The sequence below is a fragment of the Uranotaenia lowii genome, chromosome 2 (assembly GCF_029784155.1).
Source record: "Uranotaenia lowii strain MFRU-FL chromosome 2, ASM2978415v1, whole genome shotgun sequence".
Classification (NCBI taxonomy): Eukaryota; Metazoa; Arthropoda; class Insecta; order Diptera; family Culicidae; genus Uranotaenia; species Uranotaenia lowii.
In genome coordinates, this window is record NC_073692.1 from 20,594,858 (window position 1) to 20,619,044 (window position 24,187).

Here is a 24,187-nt window from a genome sequence, read left to right on the forward strand (position 1 = left end):
TTTGACAATTTTGACAATTTTGACAATTTTGACAATTTTTGACAATTTTGACAATTTTGACAATTTTGACAATTTTGACAATTTTGACAATTTTGACAATTTTGACAATTTTGACAATTTTGACAATTTTGACAATTTTTGACAATTTTGACAATTTTGACAATTTTGACAATTTTGACAATTTTGACAATTTTGACAATTTTGACAATTTTGACAATTTGACAATTTTGACAATTTTGACAATTTTGACAATTTTGACAATTTTGACAATTTTGACAATTTTGACAATTTTGACAATTTTGACAATTTTGACAATTTTGACAATTTTGACAATTTTGACAATTTTGACAATTTTGACAATTTTGACAATTTTGACAATTTTGACAATTTTGACAATTTTGACAATTTTGACAATTTTGACAATTTTGACAATTTTGACAATTTTGACAATTTTGACAATTTTGACAATTTTGACAATTTTGACAATTTTGACAATTTTGACAATTTTGACAATTTTGACAATTTTGACAATTTTGACAATTTTGACAATTTTGACAATTTTGACAATTTGACAATTTGACAATTTTGACAATTTTGACAATTTTGACAATTTTGACAATTTGACAATTTTGACAATTTTGACAATTTTGACATTTTGACAATTTTGACAATTTGACAATTTTGACAATTTTGACAATTTTGACAATTTTGACAATTTTGACAATTTTGACAATTTTGACAATTTTGAAAATTTTGACAATTTTGACAATTTTGACAATTTTGACAATTTTGACAATTTTGACAATTTTGACAATTTTGACAATTTTGACAATTTGACAATTTTGACAATTTTGACAAATTTGACAATTTTGACAATTTTGACAATTTTGACAATTTTGACAATTTGACAATTTTGACAATTTTGACAATTTTGACAATTTTGACAATTTGGATTTGACAATTTTGACAATTTTGACAATTTTGACAATTTTGACAATTTTGACAATTTTGACAATTTTGACAATTTTGACAATTTTGACAATTTTGACAATTTGACAATTTTGACAATTTTGACAATTTTGACAATTTTGACAATTTTGACAATTTTGACAATTTTGACAATTTAACAATTTTGACAATTTTGACAATTTTGACAGTTTTGACAATTTTGACAATTTTGACAATTCTGACAATTTTGACAATTTTGACAATTTTGACAATTTTGACAATTTTGACAATTTTGACAATTTTGACAATTTTGACAATTTTGACAATTTTGACAATTTTGGACAATTTTGAGAACTTTGACAATTTTGACAATTTTGACAATTATGACAATTTTGACAATTTTGACAATTTTGACAATTTTGACAATTTTGACAATTTTGACAATTTTGACAATTTTGACAATTTTGACAATTTGACAATTTTGACAATTTTGACAATTTTGACAATTTTGACAATTTTGACAATTTTGACAATTTTGACAATTTTGACAATTTTGACAATTTTGACAATTTTGACAATTTTGACAATTTTGACAATTTCGACAATTTTGACAATTTTGACAATTTTGACAATTATGACAATTTTGACAATTTGACAATTTTGAGAACTTTGACAATTTTGACAATTTTGACAATTTTGACAATTTTGACAATTTTGACAATTTTGACAATTTTGACAATTTTGACAATTTTGACAATTTTTGACAATTTTGACAATTTGACAATTTGACAATTTTGACAATTTTGACAATTTTGACAATTTTGACAATTTTTGACAATTTTGACAATTTTGACAATTTTGACAATTTTGACAATTTTGACAATTTTGACAATTTTGACAATTTTGACAATTTTGACAATTTTGACAATTTTACAGTTTTGACAATTTGACAATTTTGACAATTCTGACAATTTTGACAATTTTGACAATTTTGACAATATTGACAATTTTGACAATTTTGACAATTTTGACAATTTTGACAATTTTGACAATTTTGACAATTTTGACAATTTTGACAATTTGACATTTTGACAATTTGACAATTTTGACAATTTCGACAATTTTGACAATTTTGACAATTTGACAGTTTGACAATTTTGACAATTTGACAATTCTGACAATTTTGACAATTTTGACAATTTTGACAATTTTGACAATTTTGACAATTTTGACAATTTTGACAATTTTGACAATTTGACAATTTTGACAATTTTGACAATTTTGACAATTTTGACAATTTTGACAATTTGACAATTTTGACAATTTTGACAATTTTGACAATTTTGACAATTTTGACAATTTTGACAATTTTGACAATTTTGGACAATTTTGACAATTTGACAATTTTGACAATTTTGACAATTTTGACAATTTGACAATTTTGACAATTTTGACAATTTTGGCAATTTGACAATTTTGACAATTTTGACAATTTTGACAATTTTGACAATTTTGACAATTTTGACAATTTTGACAATTTTGACAATTTTGACAATTTTGACAATTTTGACAATTTTGACAATTTTGACAATTTTGACAATTTGACAATTTTGACAATTTTGACAATTTTGACAATTTGGACAATTTTGACAATTTTGACAATTTGGACAATTTTGACAATTTTGACAATTTTGACAATTTTGACAATTTTGACAATTTTGACAATTTTGACAATTTTGACAAATTTTGACAATTTTGACAATTTTGACAATTTTGACAATTTTGACAATTTTGACAATTTTGACAATTTTGACAATTTTGACAATTTTGACAATTTTGACAATTTTGACAATTTTGACAATTTTGACAATTTTGACAATTTTGACAATTTTGACAATTTTGACAATTTTGACAATTTTGACAATTTTGACAATTTTGACAATTTTGACAATTTTGACAATTTTGGACAATTTGACAATTTTGACAATTTTGACAATTTTGACAATTTTGACAATTTTGACAATTTTGACAATTTTGACAATTTTGACAATTTTGACAATTTTGACAATTTTGACAATTTTGACAATTTTGACAATTTTGACAATTTTGACAATTTTGACAATTTTGACAATTTTGACAATTTTGACAATTTTGACAATTTTGACAATTTGACAATTTTGACAATTTGACAATTTTGACAATTTTGACAATTTTGACAATTTTGACAATTTTGACAATTTTGACAATTTTGACAATTTTGACAATTTTGACAATTTTGACAATTTTGACAATTTTGACAATTTTGACAATTTTGACAATTTTGACAATTTTGACAATTTTGACAATTTTGACATTTTTGACAATTTTGACAATTTTGACAATTTTGACAATTTTGACAATTTTGACAATTTTGACAATTTTTGACAATTTTGACAATTTTGACAATTTTGACAATTTGACAATTTTGACAATTTTGACAATTTTGACAATTTTGACAATTTTGACAATTTTGACAATTTTGACAATTTTGACAATTTTGACAATTTTGACAATTTTGACAATTTTGACAATTTTGACAATTTTGACAATTTTGACAATTTTGACAATTTGACAATTTTGACAATTTTGACAATTTTTACAATTTTGACAATTTTGACAATTTTGACAATTTTGACAATTTTGACAATTTTGACAATTTTGACAATTTTGACAATTTGACAATTTTGACAATTTTGACAAATTTTGACAATTTTAACAATTTTGACAATTTTGACAATTTTGACAGTTTTGACAATTTTGACAATTTTGACAATTTTGACAATTTTGACAATTTTGACAATTTTGACAATTTTGACAATTTTGACAATTTTGACAATTTTGACAATTTTGTCAATTTTGACAATTTCGACAATTTTGACAATTTTGACAATTTTAACAATTTTGACAATTTTTATAACTAAAGGTTTTAACTTTTATATTTGTTTAGATCGAAAAATCGATATCACTGAAACTAAACTATTCTAATTTCGACCACATTTTCCGGATCACTGCCTCGTGCATCACGACAAATGTGCACTCTTAGTTCTAGAAGTTGGTGGCACCTTGCCACAATCGTTATGCATGCAGGCAGATGGAAACGATTTGGCATGGTCCCGTTCTTAGCCTTTACGCCATCTGTCTTAGAGGGAATGTGAGCCACCGTCCCAGTCCCAAGAGTAGTTATGCATCAAAGCTTTATGTTACAGGTCAGTTCACATGAAACATAACTATATTCAGAGCTTTCCGAAGTCAACAAGAGTCAATAATCGAGAAACAACATTTTGTCATTGGCCGTAAACGATAGTTTTGAGCTGCAATCAATTTTGTAATATTTTAAGTTTAACATATCATTTGAACTATTCCCTTCATATGAGCACTTAAGAAGTTCAACACTAACGAGTTGAACTGTTCCTTTTAAGTCCTTTCTCGAACCTGCACATTTGGCGTCAATCTTTTATGGATTTTACAGTTGGTAGGAAAAACGGTTCAACATGAGAAATGCGACATACATATGGAAGTATGGATTAGTGCATATATCTTCAATGGTGAGGAATTTAGTGAATCTACTAGTGAGGAAGCTCAAGAAAACCATTTCCACGTTTGCTGAAATGTTTTCGATCGGGATCAAAGCGTTGATTGCAATCTAAATTTGACACTGCTTTCATTTGCTGATGTATTACCCTTCTTTAATGTTTCCCGAAATTTCCTAGAATGCATTCTAAACATTTCTAAACTTAACTCCTATACATATCATTCCCAAAACAAAAGAATCAAATTTATTTCAAATTACTTCGTCAACTTTGGTAATTAATTAAAGTCGTCCGAAAAAATGAGAATAATCCCAGAAGCCACCAGACTCAATTTAACTTTCAGTCATAATTCATTGAAATAATTGCATGACCGTGAAATACTGTCTGGTCGTATTATAAATTACTCGGTGATAAAATAAAAAAAAAAACTCTCCAGAAAATGATACAAACTTACCTTTGGCGCTTCGCCCACGTCCTCGTCCACCAGGGGGCCGTTTTCGTCTTCTGGCACCATCGCCTTCACCATCGAACAAGTACTGTCCATCGGCTGCTTCCTCCACCTGGAACAGCTCATTCTTGGCCCGATGACCGCCGAAATGGTTCCAGCCCAAAGGTCCGGCCACCACTTCGCAGCCATCCGCCGACCAATTCGGTGCCATTTTGCAAATTGGCATCCAGTGGCTCCGATGAATGGCTCCTTGATGATTCGACTGTTGATGAGAAAATATATTTATGACAAAAGGAGTTCTACGGATGAGTGAATTGGAATGATTGAGACTTGGACAAGCTTCTAGAGGAAAAATTTTATTTGTCACATAATAATGGACGTCTTGTTCAAAAAGTATGCGCTATATAGAGCTTTTCAAATCGAAACATATTGCTGCTCCTACCTTCGTATATTGAGACATTAATTAAAATAAGAAACTAATACAAAATTTCACTCAAATTGAAAAACTTGGAAGCAACTCTTAAAAGCCTTGAAGTTGAAAAAATCATGGAAAAAGGTAAAATTTCAACTCAAATAATCAACAATAATTCTGACAACACTGCGAAAAAAAAATTAATTCCAATGAAGGTTTTAGGTTTGTATTTTCAACCCTTTTTTTCAAAGATATTTACGTACAATATTTTTTATATAAATATTTTGCATGAGAATGCATGAAAAAGCAAAAAAATTTAAGAAATCTATTTACATTTATGTTTTTTTTTACTTTTTTTCAAATTTTTCTATGTGATTGATGTGTAAAGCAATTATCATCAGTGTTGCTGGATGAATTTTTACAACTTTTTTTAAGTTTGTTTATATTTCAATACTAGTTTACTAATCCATATTTTTCCCATTTTTTAATAGCCACCATATCCGTCCCTTTTATTTTTTTTAAATAAACGGTGAAAAAATGCATTTTAATTTGAAGTTTCGTATAAGTTCATTGCATGGTTGTTTAAATCACAGAAAAAATAATATTTTTGCAGATTTAAAAATTTTACAGATAAAAAAAACAAAACTTTTCAGATTTTTAAACACATTTCGTCAAAAATAACATTCTAAATTTATTTTATTTTAAATATTTCATGGATTTTCTTAATTTGATTTAGAAACCGTTTCTAAAGATAATTTCTAAAGCTAATATACCTTATTTGAGAGTAAAGTGACTAAATTTTAGGATGTTTGGCATGATTTCTCAATGAAGTTTCTAAAAATAGTCGTCCCAGACTTTTTCATTCAAATCACGAATATTATTTTTGTCGAAAACTCATGTCAAGTCATTTCGATAAGAATCTTAAATCGACCATGTCGATAAAAACCCTTTATATTCAAGAACGAAAATAGTTATTTTGTTGATGATAAATTATTTATTCTATAAAAACATAAAAACCAAATTAATTATTTTTAATTAATTTTTTTTAACATTTTTTCACATAAAAAAAAAACAAACAACGAGAGATTTCAGAAATTTGCTTAGCCGCATTTCAACATAAAATAGATATAATTTGTAAATATCTAATTTTCGATTTAATTAAAGTGTCATTTTTGAATTACATAGAATTATTTAAAAATTAAATTTAACTTATCAGAAGAGTTGTGTTCAGCGTAACAAAAAGCGTAAAGTCAAAGTTGATATACCTCAGATTTGGTCCCCAGTATGTTGAAGTCTTATGATTTATTCTATAATTTAGTATTAGTATTGGGCACCCTATCAGTCTCTTCATTATGTATTCATCACTATCGGTTGAAATTAAATTTGATTGAACAGAACGCCAATTTTTAAACGAAATTTCTAGATCCCCATGAAAATAAATTTATAAAATCATGGAACGAAAATTTATGAACTTTTCAAATGACCAGTTGTGGTCTGTAAAAGCAAGCACTTTTATTATTGCAATTTGAACTCTACTACCGAGCTACTAGAGCTCGGATATGCAAATTTAGTAGCGTTGTGTTGGTTATAAAAAGAATTATCTTGCCTATTTTTTCAGATTTTTAAAATAACGTGTGTTTGGGATATTTACGATGCAAAAAGACATGGTAAAAATCATTTTGCACCATCGCCTCGGAAATTCTTCATTGTCGACTTGAAAACTCATGAACCGTTGATTTTTTCTGATTTTTTTCGGCTCAAATGATTAAGAAGTATAAGGAGCCACACTAGGATGCTCACGAAGTTCAATCTAAGCATCGGAGTGGGACCCTTGATCTTAAATATGGGTAAAATGACTAAGTTTATTGAGAATAATTGAAAATAGACCCCTTAACAATGCAGTAAACCCGTTTCCGGCAGGTAAAAAGTGTTGTCTGACTAGTAGACATCAAGTAAATAACTAATAGTGAGCAGTTTCATAGATCGCAATCTGTGCAACCGATTTCTACCCAAGCAACCAAAACACGCGTTTTTACTTAAAGATTGAACTCCGAAGTTCACATTTGGCTGAAAAAATGTTTCACGGGAGCTTGAAGTGACTCTTGTCACGTAAAAGTTACTCAGGAACTTCCATCGTCCTTTGAAAGGTTAAATTATCGATAACGAAACGTTCGCTTAAACACTTTCTAACGCACCGTTAAGATACTTCTAGGTGTGTCTGTCAATTTCTCAAAAGAAAAAAAACAATCCAATAGTAAAAGAAAAAGAAAACCTTTGGGCGATCAAAATGTCGCTGATAAGAAAAAAAATCTTCAAGAGCATCGGGGCTCGGATCTGGATCTGGTCAGCGAATGATCCTCCGCGAGGACTTGCAACTTCCATTCAAACAACATCAAGCTGTGTTGCAGTAAGAATCGGAGCTGTGCCGGCGGATAGCAAAAATTGTTTGCCGATGCCCACTACTAGATTAGCAAATACGGTATACTGAGCTGAGATCGATCTATGTAAGTATATTTATTTGGGCAGTGTGAAAAAAGGATGTCGTCGGAAAAACTTCGGAATATCAGCGTGAACAGTACCCCAAAAAACGGAACGGTGAGAATACGGCAACTTTCTTATTTATTCCTTGAAAGTCCCTTATAAAAGAAAACTCCAAGGTTTCGACCACTCTGTTTTAATTAATCTGCACAAAATAACTTTTGAAATGAAGTTTTAATACTACTTCCAACAGTGGCGAAAATAAAAGCAGGTTTGGTCGAGAGGTTAACGAGTTTGCATTACAACCTAGAGGGTAACGGATCAATTCCCAAAGCGTAAGTAAGTAAGCTTCTTTGTAAAAAATATAATTTAGTTAACATTGAAGTCAACGAGATATATCGTGATAGACCGGCAACCTAGCAGTCTGTCATCTGGTTGTCAGAGCAATCTGTCAACCAGATTTTTTTTCGGTGAGTAGAAGATTCTTAGATATTCTTAGATAGATAAGGCTGTATAGCGTTCTCTTCAGCCAATGAAATGAACTTTAAAGTTGCTTTAATAATTTAAATTTTGGGCTGAATAGAATTCTCTAGGAACTCTGACGAGAGCTGATTAAGCTTCTATGAAACCTTCTATGAAATACACACGTTTGTAACTGTACGGATTCTAAATGATCATAGCCTTATCAATCAAAAGTTTATCACTACGACTTCAATAAAATAAGTTATCTTTGATGATAATCATCAATTTTTGAAGCACTTTTTGGCTTACTGGTCATTCTCTAAAGAGTCTCCTGTGAAGACCATACAAATCAAAACTCAAATTTTCAAGAAGCATCTGATAGCAGACATTTCAGCAATTACAAAATGGCAATGATCTCCAGGGTAAAAAATAGTTACAAAATACTTGCAGACGCTGGACTTTCTATAAAAACTTAGAACTCTTCTTCTATTTTTTTAGATTTTCAAAATTTTCCTCTCTGTTAGATTTTTTTTAAATAAAAAAAGCTTGAACCAAAAACCTGGCAAAATCCGAGCAATTTCAAAATGTTCAACACAAAAAACAAGCAATATTCGGAAAAAGAAAAAGAAAGACACTTGAATCGTTATATTTTTTATCAATACATAAGCAGATTTTTAGTTGTATTTTAGGCTTTCTAACATCATTTAAATTTATTTTGACAAAACTTGTCTGAAAATTTTCTGCGCTTTCTGCTTTATTAAATTCAACTTAAGGGCTTAAGTTTAAAACAGCCGGTCCGTCGAATTTTAACAGATTTATTTTGCAATTTACTGGACTGAATTTCACTAAATAACTTTTGTTGAGCTACTGAGAGCGATGAGCTCGAGTTTGCTGACTATTTATCTACGGTTCATTTGAGCTACATAGAAGAAAAGAAGAAGATTTTGTAAACTAAATATGAATGGAATCATGTTTTATCTTGATATATCAACATATTTTAATTCTTCAAGTAGTAAAAAAAACAGTTAATGCCATTTAGTGGTGGAAAGTTAAAAATGTTGTCAAATTTTCGATTGTTGAATCAGTTTTCCAGGAGACACTTTAGAAACGTATAAATTCCGCTGGCAATAGAATTTTTTTATCTTTCTTTCCAACATTGTAACCATGGTTTAAAGTTTACGGAGTTCGACTTCTAAGATTGTTCCGTTAAGTAACAAATTCACAACAGATATGTAAAGCATAGAAAAAATTACAACCTTTTTTATTTTATTTTTTTTTTTCATTGATTTACCAAATTACGATGGAAATTATGAAAATATTTTTTTTTTCATTATTGGTTTTCCATAGAAAAGTTTCAATTGTGATATACAGTACCGTTCATAATTGGACTTTTTGGACTTTTCTCATTCAAACTGCAATATCTCTGAAACTACGCTACATTTTTTATTGAAATTTTGCAGAGTGATTGTTGAAATATAAAGCTAGCATGGCTGAAGTTTTCAAAAAGTTTTATCGATGAGATCAAAAGTTACGCAAGGTGCAATATTTCAGGCATGAACCTTGAAATGCGATATCTATAGAATTTTGGACGATTCATGAGAACAATATTGTTTCCATCCACCAATCAGACCAAAAATGTCTGACAAATGCAATGAAGAAAAGATGAAATGGAATAAATGATCCATTTGTGTTTTGAAATCAGAATCTCGCGATATTGTTTCGATTTTTTAGTTGAAATAGATTTACTGGTTGATAAACAGAGAATATGATTTTCGTATGAAAAAATTCGTTCAAAATTCTATAGATATCGCATTTCTAGGTTCATGCCTGAAATATTGCATCTCGCGTAACTTTTAATCTCCTCAATAGAACTTTATGAAAACTTCAGACATATTTCATATTTCAACAATCACTCTGCAAGATTTCAATAAAAAATCAAGCGTAGTTTCAGAGATATTGTAGTTTGAATGAGAAAAGTCCAAAAAGTCTGATTTTCGTAGATTTACTGTATCACAGGCCACACAAACTCCAGAAAGCTCAAATTTTGTGATATAATAGTGTGATGGTTTATCTATCTAACGCGAAAAATTCGATCAGAAATTATCATCAGAGTTAAAAGTTATGGAAGTTCAAAGTCGAAGTGACAGTGCGCGTGCTTCCAATTTCTATACAATTATGAACGGTACTGTATAACAAATGTTTTTGTTGTTGTTTTTTTTCCGGGATTTTCAGTAACAAATGTTGATGTCGCATTGAAGTTTTGGCGAACGAAAGTTTCCTCTATTTCTTGTGTTTTAAGATATTTTATAATTCGAAAAAAAATCAGGAATTTAGGATCTAAAACAAAATATCTAAAAAAAACTTCAATTTTAGAATAAAAAGCTAATCACCATGTTAAATTTAATTAAAATTTAGTATTCTGAAATTGAATATAAAATATTACGGAGTAAAGCTTGATAAATTCGTGAACAGATACCAATTATTGATAACTGTTTGAGAAACTAACCTACATGAAAAACAAAAAAAAATGGGTGTGTTTTTATTTCATTCGAAAGATTCTTTAAAGAGTTAATGTGGTTATTCTTTAAACTACCGTCAACTGGAGCATCATGTAACACTTTTCAACTTAAATGGCTTCTAAGAACTTAATTTCCACAGATAATCATACAGCTTGTACATCAAAAGTTTGAAGGTTGATGGGACATTGAATTGACGTAGTAAGAAAAATTATTGGTTTCACCAGTTATTTTTAAATTTATAAAAACATGCGATTCACCCTTCTGAAAAAAGGGGTACGTTGCAACAAATTTTGCTTTTAATGAAAAATCTAATGAAAACGTTTGAAAACTTATCGTTTTTGGTATATTTGTAGTTTAATTACGTATTAAGCACCAATTGCAGTAATTTTTGGTTTTTTACGAATTAAATTTTACATTTAGTCCGTTAAAAATGTTTTTAATGGAAAAACATTAGGGTGCTGCATACTTTCATGGGTGAAAAATACTACTAAAAACTCTACTAGCTGAAATCATAAAAATAATAATTGAATGGATTTAATTTTGAAATTAACGAACGAATAATGGAAAACAATCATATTGCAACATATGGAAACGAGATTCATAAGGTGAATCTATGATTCGTAATTTTATGTATTTTAACCCAGACTGGAAACTTAAATATAAAACCATTTAATTAAAAAAATTTGGTGATTGTCCGGAAAATATTTCTACACCAACAGTGTTGGCATAGGATAATAAATGTAATATAATTTTTGTAGGTCATACCATTAAGCCAATCCGTCATACTGTGTAAAATTTTTACTGCATCGAAAAATATAAAAATCTATTAACATCAATTGCTCGATTTTTTCAATTTTCTTCTAGAATCAACAACTTTAAAAAACTATCTCAAAATGTGAGAAACTATGCCATCCTCATTTCGTTTTCATTGAATGATAACTTTCTTCATTATTTTGAAAGAAAAAATTATTAAGTGTTGTGGTATACAAATGTTGCAACTAACCCTGCTGTTGCATGATGTTCCGTTTGGCGGTAGTGTTTTTTGATACCACCTTTCTAAATTAATCATGGACTGCGGAAATTTACTGGGCAAAGATATTATTGGAATAACTTCAAAACTATCCCCATTCGTCCTTGAGTGGAGGCCAAAGAAAAGTGTTTAAAATGTATTTAAATTTAAATATTGCTAAATTGTATCGTTAATTTAGTGGATAAAGTTCGCTCTCGCTAACTGTGACAAAGAAAGGGAATTTGTGAGCACCGAGAACTTTCAGTTTGCGATACAGAATTCCATATTTCATAAATTTTCACATCAACCTTCGAATAGTTTTTGATATACAAATATAAAAACAATTATAAACTTAAACTTTCTGATATCACATGGTATGGGACCCGGAATCCGATACCATTGTTTCATTTATGGATAAATGTTTTAACTTTCAGCTATCAGATTTGAAGGATGAAATAACTTTCTGATTGGTTCAGAAGAATATAGCTATTCAGAGTTGCACCATGAAGTTTATTATTATTTGGAATTTTACTTTGTATACAATTTCATCTACTCATGCTTTTACAGAGAATGGTTTAGTTGTTTTATTGGTTTACTCGTCCTGCTAACACATTTCAATAGAAAACTTCATTAGCCGCCAAAATTATCATGCCGAGCTCATATGACCCCATAATGAGTAAGTGGTATGCCAAAAATAACACAAACCTGCATCAACATCCGTGGGAGATTGGCCGGCAGCATCAGAGGACGTTCCCCAGATGTCATAGTTTTTCATCACTGGCCAGGATTTGGCCGCAAGCGAAGGAGCCGAATGGACCACAGGAACTCCCACCATCAGGAGGACGCAGCAAATGCTGCAGCAGGAGATGATCATCAGCTGTGGGCCCCAGCAATGCGTCACTCGACTGCCAACGCCAACGCTAATTAATCCCCGGGGTCCCCACTTATTTGTGTTTAACTTTGACATATTTTTCCGGCGCAAAAGCATTCTTCTTCGATCGAATGGTCCACCACATGCAAATTCGTTGCTGTTGATTTTGGAAGTGGCTTTTGGCGTGCGGTGGCGGTGTTAAATTCATTGCATGGTTGGATTTCACTTATTCCGGGGGTTTGGTCCGTCCGAGTCGCGTCCTCGTGCCTCTTTTTCACTGTTTCTCTTCACTCACTCACTGAATGGGTCGAACACGGAGAGGGGCTGTGGGTGGCACAATTGGGAATTTCGAACGTTCCGACCCAATTATGGTTCACTGATTGCAGTCCGTGTCGCGCATTCATTCGAATTCCGATACACTAAATCAGGATGTGCACCGAATCGAGTACGGAACCGGAACGGATGGGTTCCGAATGATTGTGGTCGGCAACTGGAACATCGATTGGTGATGTTCTTTCACTACATGCACGCACTACAGACTACGGCGGGCGAGACGGACTAATTAATTGGGACTTTTAACAACTGATGAAAACATTGGCATTCGGGCTGAAAAACAAATGATAACACCAAATAAAGCAGTCGATTTTCAATATCATGACAATGACATCCCTGACACAAAGGAGCAAATCCGACCCGAAAAATTTCGATAATTGATAAAGGCTAATTGCTTGCCAAATACTGGAACACTTGTTTTGTGAATGGTTTTTTTTTCTCTTTAGACACTGATTATCTTCTGTGATAAATCGATCATAGATTAGTGTTCGTCCAACTAGAAGTTTTGATTTTTTTTCATTTGCAACAAGAGCTTTCATTCTAAAAATTCGAATTAAAAGTTCGTGATTTTATAAGTTTTATGAAATAGAATTCATGTTGAGTAATTAGACGTCGATTTTTATCACAATTGTGTAAGTTCCCTCACATTGCATAGAAGATGGCTAGTTGAAGGCAGATTTACTGGCGAAAATAGGGGCGAATTCTAATTTTTGTTCGAAGAAATGATTTTGTCAACTGGCACCGAAAATCAAACGGAGCTGAAATGTGCCGGTAGCTCTACTCGATGATCTCAAAGGTAAGCCTTAAACCATGGTTGGACTTGAGTTGGGATTTTAATCGAACATTTTCCCGTATCATCTCCAAACATTGTTCCTTAAACGCGTTTCACTATCATTTTAATATTGTTGGCAGCAGTTTATGTGGTTGTTGTGTAGCCGATGATAAGCTTTGATACAAATATTCATTCATAGCTCGACCGACCGATAGCTTTGTCGGGTCAGACGCAGCCGCAAACGACACAACTGAACTGCAGGCAACACTGTCAGCAATCGCGAGTCGACAAAGGTCGACGTAGCTTCCGGCAATTGAGCGCGATCACATTCGGGCCTTTTTCGGTAGGCAACAGTGAAAGTGTTTGGATGGTAGTGCTCGCTGCGCTGGGTGATTATCCACGACGCGGACCAAGCTCTCCACAGTTGTGGTCAAGGTTACGCATCAAGCAGATTGTTTGGTCGTGTTAGAACCAGCTTGCCATTAGGGCGAATTTAAATCTCCTTGACTGACTATATGAAAACCGATCTAAACCAATGAAATGAAATTTCAAAAACTAGACTATGGCTCTTTGGAAATTCTAGTCCGAGCCGTGTCAAATAAACGCATTGAAAAAAAAATGAATAACCAATATAATCAAAATTTGTTTAACAAATAAAACAATCTGTTTTTTTTTTTCTTGAAACAAGTGATTTGATTTTTTTTAATAATCTAAGAATTCAGTATAAATCTTTAAAAAAAAATATTACTTTTATCTATTAAGCAACCCTTTTCTGATCATTCTCTACAGACAAAGATATAAGACTTTTTAATAATTTATGTGTGTTGGAAACATTTGAAAAAGCGGGGCAACTATGGGTCGAAAAACGATGCTCTTGAATTGTTTTCCTTATAACTCCCTTCAAAGCCGTAGAATATCTTGACTCAGAACTGTTGCCAAAACCCTGAAAACTATTCCTAGGTTAAAAATTCTGACACATTCTGACATTTTTTTGAAATAATCTCACTTGTTGGTAAATATTCAGTTCTGAATGTTTAACTCTAAATGATAAATAACTCATTTCGGAGGCTCTGCTTCCATATTATAAGAATGAAAATTATTTCTTTTTCAATATCTGAAATTTTATATCAAGTTTGGGATTCATGATTCTCGATTAAAATCATCATTAAAATAAAATTAATAAATAAACAGTCGTTTTGAAACCCTAGTTCAAATTTGGCTTTGCATTTCATTCAAAATTTAAATTATTAATTTCGAAACTCATACGCTTTTCAATATTATGATAAAAAATTACCAAATATGTATGAACAAAATAAGAAACCATTCTGGATTTTTGTTTGATATTCAAATTCGAAGTTCCTAAAAAAATCTTTTGCAGAATTCAAACATTAATCACTTTTTTCATTCATTTTTGAATATTTTGGAAGGGGTTGCTTTTTCGTAATACCTAAAACCTTTGAAACACTTACTGAGGTGATGAGATTTAAACATGATCATTGAATGCAGTTAATTCAAACGACATTGGTGGTCATATTTAAATGTTTGTAACAAAACCAGATTTCGAGTTTCGGGGTAACTTTGATCACTATGGTTTAAAAGTATCTCAACATCTTCAAATTTATTGTTTTGATGCCACTTAGCACAGAAGGCTCAAAATATCGATAACAGTAATTTTTTGTTTGGACTCGATGGAATTTTTCAACGTTTTCTTTCAAAAACAAATACAAATACTCAAAAGACAATGTTGCTGCATAAATTTAGGGGCAAAAATTATAAACATTTTTCAATATTTTTTGGCCTCAAAACAAATGAAATTTCATCTTCATGCAATTCCCTGAGTTCTCGCACTGTTCCCATGTTCTTTTTTCTCTTCAAACCTAACCATTTGATAGAGTTTTAGCCATTTTTTTTATACGGGCTTTTTCATGGAAAATGACCAATTTTTTTTTAATATTCAAAAATTATCATCAAATGACCATAAAAATAAATTAAACTAAACCAAAACCAAGAAAAAAGTTGAACTTTCACATTAAACAACCCATTTGCTCCTAAATGCTTAAATTTGATCAGGAGAGATGTTTGTTTATGAGCCTTCCAAAAACGAGATATTTTAAGATTTCCAAATTACATTTCAAGTAATGTAAAAAATCGTCTAAATAAATGGATTTAAAAAAAACATTGATTTTAATAATCTTTGCAACAATCCCTATCACTGTTACTAGTGCAAACAACACATGAAGAAAGCAGGCGTTGGCTCGAACAGCACCAACAGTTCAATAACTTTGAATCGATTGAGCCAACAAGCTCAAGCTTCTTTGGAGCCATTAGCTAACGTGCTCTCGGGCCAAAAAAAAAAAAGCTAAGGTTTCTTTCAAAATAGAGCTCAGCAATACGAAGAAGACAAAAACAATAGGAGCCTCGTCGATTGCTTTGTAAGCGGAGCTATGGAATAATAGAGTAGTGAAGCAAGCTCAAATGAGCTTGATTTTCAATTCCTGTTAAATTCAAAATTTGGGAAACGTCCAGTCTGACCCGGATGCCCGGATTTCATTTTAAAAAAAACCCGGATTATGCCCGGTTTTATTCTTTTTATTTGCCAAATCAAACAAAAAAAATAAATTGTGTTGAAACAATGTGTGTTTATGCGTCCGATGCAATAAACATGAAGGGTTTTTAAGAAGCCTGAATATCATCTAAAATCTGCTGACATGTTTTGATGAAATAATTTTTTTTCCGGTTTTTTTATTTGATTTTTGTTGAGTTTATCCTGGGTTTTGATCAAATTTGCCCAAATATTGCCCGGATTTTTAGTCGACAATTTGACATCAAATGCCTGAGATTTGCCATAAATTTTAGATAAAGTAGTCTTCATTTGTTCGGCCCGAATTTGTGCTGAAAAATATACTCCTACATGACAATTTAGAGTGGTGTTGTTTGTATGTCAATTTCATACATAACTTTCAATAATTTTAGAATTTAAACAAAACTTCTTTTGAGAAGCAACTTCTCAAAAACAAAAAGATGAATTTATTTGTCAAATCAGCTATCATGTGTAAAAATTTCGAATCGACAAACATTTTTTATTTTACCCCTAGTCATCTCCTAAACTAAGGGTGCCAGTTTTTTTTCCATACGTATCTGGACCAGAAAAATCCAGGCTATTTTATCAAAATGTCTGGCAAAATCCGGGTATTGTTTTCAAAACTATTTACTTTGGGTAATATCCGAACAAATTTGGTCAAAACCCAGGAATTACTCAACAAAAATTAATTAAAAAAGTCTCTTCGGGGATCCTCACCTTGAAAACCCAGGAAAAAAAAACCCTAATCAGACCTTGAGTGTCAATTTGACACTCCTCGCTTAAAACCGCTATATCTCTCTTGTTTGTCAATCATTTACAAAATTTACAGTTTTAGAAACCTCTTAAGGTAACTCAAATACATTTCTCTGACATTATTCACAAACAACACTTCAGTTTTCCGTTATTCAAAGTCTATGAAAAAATTTGCGAAAAACAAGCTTCGGAAAATAGACTGTAAATTAGGGTGTCCCAAAATTGCATACTGCCTGGGAACCCGGGAGCTCACCCTTCAAATGGTAGATTAGGATATGGAGAAAAAAAATGTGTATGGGGCAGACTAAAAAAATCATGTTTAAAGGTTCCGCAAACGCAATCTTTGAAAAAAGTCAACTTTCAAAATATTTGATTTTAAATAAATTCTGAGTCCCAAAATGTTTACAAAAGTTATATACAGACCCCGTTCGTTTTTGGCAACATTCGATTTTGGCAACATCCGATTTTGGCACATGTGCCAAAATCGAACGGTTTTCAGAAATAACATTACCTTTTAGTTTTCGTTATAACAGGACCAATATATTTTAGACAAACACCATAAATACGTTTTTGTGTTCTGAAATAGTAATAAAATGCAGCAATAAAAACAAAAGTTTTTTTAAAAATTTTATGAAGTACTAAAAAATGACAAAAAGATGAAAAATTTAAAAAGCTAAAAATCAAATTCAAGCAGAAGACTGAAAATAACAAAAAACCACTAAAAAATGATGAAAAATAACAAAGACAGCAAATATGACATATGAAAATAAACATTATAAACAAAACAAGAAAAATATAAAATGCATCAAAAATGTGATGAAAATAATAAAAAATAACTAAGAATGGTCGGAAATTGACTAAAAATAAGGTTTTTGATAATAATAATAGTTATTTTAAATTAAATTTAATTTTTAAAAAAACTGAAAAAAATGTTGAGTAAAAAAACCGTTCGATTTTGGCAACATTCGATTTTGGCAACACAAAATGTACGGGCGTGTTGCCAAAATCGAACGGGGTCTGTATTTTATTTTTTTTTTAATTTTGTTTGGGTTAAATACTACACGTAATAAATAAAAAATGAACCCAATTCGCATCAAAATTGAAAATAAGCAAGCTATTTTCATTAAAAACTTTTTTTGGTCCAAACACTTTGTATTCAACTGGCCAAAATGTGTACCAAGCGTTAAATATTTTTGATACAAATGTAATTAAAAGATGTGGATTCTTGTGCACTTAAACTTTGCTGAAAAAATTATGTTGTTCGTATCATTGTGTGAAGAGCTATTCATTTTATTAATAAAAATCACAATTTAGACATTTTTTATTTAATTTATGAAATCCGTCTTAATATATTGGGTAAAAGCACTAGTTAATGAACAGGTACCAGATATTGAACAATAGTAAAACGCTAGCCAATTAAAACAATAATCTACAGCAGAAAAATGAATTTAAAATCGTTGTGCCACTGTTGAAGCATTTTCTACCTCTGTTCAAATTTATATCAAGAATTTCGGATTCTTAAAGCTACAATATCCGAAACTAGAATATGTGTTCAAATTTTGGCTTGGTTTTTCAACTGGATCAAGAAAAAAGTCTTTTTTGATTGGGAGAAAAATTGGATTAAAGACAAATAAGATTCTAAGGTAATAATATTAGTGTTTTTAACAAAGTCTTTTTAGATAATTTCTGGAACAGTGGCAACCGTTCTTTATCTCTATTTTCTTAAGATTTTACAAATTTAAGTGTTCAATCAATGGATCGCAGAAAACGCAAATGTTTCAATTATTGAACGTTCAAACTTGCAGTACTCGTTTCGTAAAGAAATGCATGTACCAGTTATTGAACAAACATCTCGGTTGGTGTTTAGAAATATAAACAAACTGTTTCTTGGTTGCTAGCTCAACAAAAATCGCCCCTGCAAGGCATACTAGCGAGCGAATTACCCTTAAATATATGCAATGATATTCAATGTTTACGGGTTCAATAATTATAGAACATTGCCTGTTCATATTAGAATCATTGTGTTCAATAATTGAGATAAAAGCAATTTTGAATAAAAAGGCTTAAATGATGATTTATAAACATATTTTCGCGAAAAAAAAATATCGATTCGAAGCTAAGAAATAAGCTAAAGCTACACTATCAAAATTTTATCCGGAAAACCTTTCGTTATTGTTTATTGGCCACAAATACGTTGTATCCCAAAGATGGTGTTCAATATATAGTGTTCTTACTTACTTACTTTAAAATCAAAACACTTGCTAAAATGACTTGAATGGTTTAAAGAAATCATCAGAAGACTATATGCCAAATTTGAGCTGAATCTGACAACGGAAAAAGGTTGTACTGAATCTCAAGTGTGAAAGTGATTCAGAGACATTGTGTTCTGAAGAAGCATAAAAACTGGTTTTTCATCAATTATTTTTTTCTTGACCGATCGATTGCTTGATAATGTTGATTTTATAAAAAAAATTCAATTAAGACAACTTAAGTTACACTACGAGGTTTCCAAAACTATTAATTGTGTAAAAGTCTATTGAAAAACAAACGAAGTATAGCGGTTTTAGTCAAGAGTGTCAAATTAACATTCCAGGGACTGTAACGGGTAAAAATTTCAGTGACGAATGAGGGTTAAAAGCTTCGTTTTGGTTCAAAACTTATCCATGTTTTCTTTTCAAAATCTTCAAGTAACGTTTAGTCGAGTAAATTTGAACTTTTAGGTTTGTATGGGAAAGTATAACATTTTATACCTACTGAAAAATCAACTTCATTTTTGTTTCTTATGTCGAACCGAACCCGCTAACGGTTTTTGTGCAAATGTATAAATTCTTTAAAGAAAATTTTCCGTTGAACAACTTTGTCCAAGACTTTTACTTCGTATTTCATTAGATAAATAAGTTATTAGGTGTTGAATGGGGGCATGACAAGTTCGCTTTAAAAACTTTACAATTCGATTTAAAAAAAAAAACAAATGATGAACTTAAGCATAACGTGAAAAAAATTCCGACACAGATAGCCCTTTTTTGTATTATTTCTTCCACTTGCAGGTTCCTGTGTTCCGCTTAACTATGTTTCACGCCTTTGGCTCGCATCGGCAACATGTTAATTTCCAAAGCAATCGAACAATCACCATAACGAGGTTATCTTTTCTTATTTACACGTCATTTATCACATCACTTCATTCAGATGGAGGTCTTAACGCACTTCACTGCAATGTTTACCCAAACTAAATGCATCAATAAACCCTCTGTAAGCGCCTCTTCAACAAAACTCAATGAAAAAAAAAACAAATATCACATCCATAAATGCACGAAGCTTTCAATTTCTCCGCACCCCTGCCTGCAGTCACTTTTCACTCAGTCGTTGCAGTGCGGTTTATCAAAAACGAAGAAAAAATCACACACAAAAACTCCACTCGTGTGCTCTTTTTGACGTTTAATTTTTTATACCCTCCCCTGTAATTACAATTTCGACTGGTTCTTTTGGTTTTTTTTTGCTTCGTTAAACTCTTCTTCCTGCCCAAGTAAACGTTGTCACTTGTTTCACGTTAACCGAAATATAATAATCACATGACACTTTCTCTCAGATCCGCCGTTGGGGTTGCATGTTTTCGACTTCATCATTTCGTTTAATTTCTGCACCAAATTGAACCTCCGGCGACCCCTTTTTTGTGGATCTTGGGAAGATTTACTGGGACCCATAAAATAAGAATGATTAAAAACACCAACGGTAGCCGAAAAGGTATCGTGATAATAGGTTATGAGATGGTGCTTAAACTTTCAGCGCAAAATCACTATCGTTTTCATCAGGAATGACACTTTAGGGTCGATTTCAACCAATCTTCCAGACACCTTGACTTTTCATCAATTTTTTCTAGGGAACCAAATTTATCAGGTTTTTTCTTCTTCAAAGTCACACAAACAAGAAATTTGCAAATTTTGTCCTTCTCATACAAAGTATCATCCCGGAACCTGTCAGCTAACACACTTTTGATCCCAGACAGTTGAGTAACCACAGTTATTCCACCTCGATTGCCCATGCTTGGGCAAATCCGGATTGCATCTTCACTTGGTTCGATCACGGATCTTGGACACTTTCCTACATACTTTGTAAGTACCCAGCAGATACCCCAGCCAGACAGATTGCGCGGGAAAACGCAAGACAAAACTCAAAACCTCACAAAACACAACCGCACCGCTCGAAAGTCAACGTTAAACTCAGCGCGACTTAAGCCAAGTGGCGCATCTGAACCTGACCGTGGATCGTGGCGTGGTGGCGTTGAAGAAATCTTGACTTTCCGCGCGCTTGTTCAAATAGGTACCAGCCTACATTTAGACGCATCAACTTGCATGTGGGAAACATAAGGAGTGTCGGAAAGAAATTATCAGCTAATTATGCCCATTAGACTAAGGTTGCCAGAATTTTTTCCACTCCCATCCGGGCCTAGCAATTCCGGGCATTTTTTCAAAAAAACCTGGCAAAATCCGGGCATGGATTTCAATTTTTCAAATCCTAAAACCGGGCAAAATCCGGGCAAAATTTAGGTGTAATTATATAAAAAAGCAAAGCAAAAAGGCAAAAAAAATGAAATTAATATTTTATTAATGTAATTGCAGACTTCCATAAACTTTTTGGAACACTTAAATATTTAAAGGTTTATAAAAGTAAATCAGCGAAATTATTTGAAACAACCGTTGAAAATTTCCGATTTTGCTGAAACTTACTCAAAAACTTTGATTTTTTTTGGTTTTTTTGTGAAAATTGTGAAAAAAATCCGGGCAATATCCGGACTTTCTTCACGATATCCGGGCAACCGGGCCGGACCGGACTTTCTCGAAATTTTACATCAAATATCCGGGCGAACCCGGATAAAACCGGGCAATCTGGCAAGCTTACATTAGACGATTGAGAAATTTAACTGGGTGCTGGGGTTTCTTTGATTTACCTGCAAAACGGGCGGTACCTTCTCAAACAAATCCATTTCAACAAGTTTCTTTCGAAAAATAAATTAAAAAATAAAACTTATTTCTAAAAAAAAAATTTGGGTAACAATCTCACGCATTCCTAATCCCGTCATATTTAATGCATATTTAAAGCATATTTATCGAATCATAAATTCTGCAGCATTGAGCATTCACTTGACGGTTCCAGGAGAGATGCTGCTAAAAAATTACTCCGAGGTATTCAGCATTGTCGACGAACTGAATTACTGTATTGTTGAGAACTAATGGTTGTAAATTTGAGAAGGGAAACTGTCTTCCAAAGAACAGAGCCTTTGTTTGGGAGGAATTAATAGATAAGAGGTTAGAATTGGACCATTCATTTATTTTGGCAAGATATTCATTTATTTAAGATTAAGAATCACATCATTTTTCTGGCTTTAGATATACTTGAAAATAGTATGCAAAAATGTGGATTGAGCAGTGTTGTAGAACTGTTGGAAGGTAATTTATGAAACATGAGAAAAATAAAGGTCCAATAATTAATCCTTGAGATTAATCCAGAGCCAATGATAGTTAAATCAGAAAAAATAATTGTTAAAAAAAACTGTTTGGGATCATTGCTGTTGATCCCCACCGGCAGTAGAATTCGGAGATTGGAGCAAGAAAATAGAAGCAATTCGATTCAGTTTCTGATATTCCAGGAAAATTGCGAGCACAGGGATCCTAAGTCGCTGACAACAAATCGGGTCCGGTATTGGTCGTCGGCAGCAGCAAAAATTGTCCAGCGAGCTGAAGGTTTTTCGAATTTTATTTGCTTTCATGCCAGCAGCTTAAGCTACAAATTAGTGCAATTACAAATTGAATCAAATGAAAAAAAAACGTTGTTTTCCGTTCAAACTGTTATTGTTTTGAGTTCACTTTCTTGTTAGACGATCTTCCATATCATAGCATAGTAGATAGAGAATTTGAAAGAAAAAAACTTAATTGATCATTAATTTATGCAAACTTTTGTATATTACAATTTTGAATTGCTTGAACTTTCATTGATCGAAATTTTACAGTTCAAGAATTTATACAAGAGTGACTAAAATAGTTATCAAAAACTTCCCAAGACAGTTTTTGCAGAGGATTTTTTTTTCGATAAGATGGCGTTTTTTCTGTTTTTTTATTGAGCTGCGTTTTAGGGGTTTTCCTTACTTTATGATATTCGTGATTTTAAAAGTGATTTCAGCTCAAATAATAAGTAAATTGGAAAAAATCGGCTGATTTGTGCCTAGGAAAGTGGGGATTGCCATCTAGTTTACGTTGTGCGCCGCGTTCGTATTCTCTCCCTGTGCGCTGTTAATTAAATTTTCCCAAAGATGGGCGCCGAAAGAAATTTTTTTTCAATACTACGACTGACCGGGTGAAATACGCCGATGTGGCTTTGAATTATGTAGAATGGCTTCGACATCTGCAGAAAATTTTAAGGTTCTCGAGAAAAAATGGACAAGCCGTTGATTAGGAAGGATTTGCCGAAAAGAATCAAAATTTTTGTAGAAAAGTGCCGTTCGTGTGTGTTTTGAGAGGAAAAAAGTGTACCTTTAAGAAAATCAAAAAGGTGTTGGTCTGTCTCCCGCCGGGTGTGGACTGCTTGACTCGTACGTGGTGTATTTTCATAATGATGCTTTTTTTTTAGTCGTTTGGAGTACGGTCTAATTTTTTGGGTGAAATAGTCTGGTTTTCCGAAATCGGTTGAATTAGTTGAATCTTTCCGAAACTGTGTGTGAATGATTTAGTGTAATTTTCGTACATTCGCGTCAATCGGAAAAATAGCTGTGCTTTTTGTTTACTGCACTAGACGGGTGTAATTCAATGCTTTTCATTGAGCGGCCTGCTTTGATTGTTGGTTGCGATGTTTTGGTGTTTGTACCCGGGTGTTTCAGATACTGCTATAAAGCTAAGTAAAAATATTCATTGATTTGTTTACTCTGTTTTTAATCTAATTGAAAAATCAACTCATTTTAGCATATTAGAATAAGCTTGAGATCTTTCAAATGTAATTTTTTAAATTATATTTTTGTTTAAATCGTGCTCTTTTAGTTTTATC

The 24,187-nt window shown here is 31.7% G+C and overlaps 1 protein-coding gene across 3 annotated transcripts; it reads right to left on the reverse strand.

Moving 5' to 3' along the window:
* Nucleotides 1-4,989: 4,989 nt before the first annotated feature.
* On the reverse strand, nt 4,990-21,349 carry LOC129749751 (uncharacterized). 3 transcript variants are annotated; one of them, XM_055744820.1, is made up of 3 exons: nt 21,262-21,349; nt 12,551-13,255; nt 4,990-5,227 (listed from the first exon to the last, which is right to left on the reverse strand). In XM_055744820.1, the coding sequence occupies exons 2-3, from the start codon at nt 12,831-12,833 to the stop codon at nt 5,088-5,090; spliced, it is 423 nt and encodes a 140-aa protein (XP_055600795.1). In that variant the 5' UTR covers nt 12,834-13,255; nt 21,262-21,349; the 3' UTR covers nt 4,990-5,087. The 3 variants fall into 3 exon arrangements, with proteins under 3 accessions (XP_055600795.1, XP_055600794.1, XP_055600797.1); XM_055744819.1 differs by having other exon boundaries at nt 12,551-13,322; XM_055744822.1 differs by having other exon boundaries at nt 12,551-13,040; nt 21,262-21,345.
* Between the last annotated feature and the right edge of the window lie 2,838 nt (nt 21,350-24,187).

Bases quoted from the DNA above. Each gene is read 5' to 3' on its own strand.
- LOC129749751 (XM_055744820.1), bottom strand. From the start codon at position 12,833: ATGCTTTTGCGCCGGAAAAATATGTCAAAGTTAAACACAAATAAGTGG. The intron at 5,228-12,550 runs GTTTGTGTTATT...TCTCATCAACAG, and splicing joins TCCCACGGATGTTGATGCAG to TCGAATCATCAAGGAGCCAT.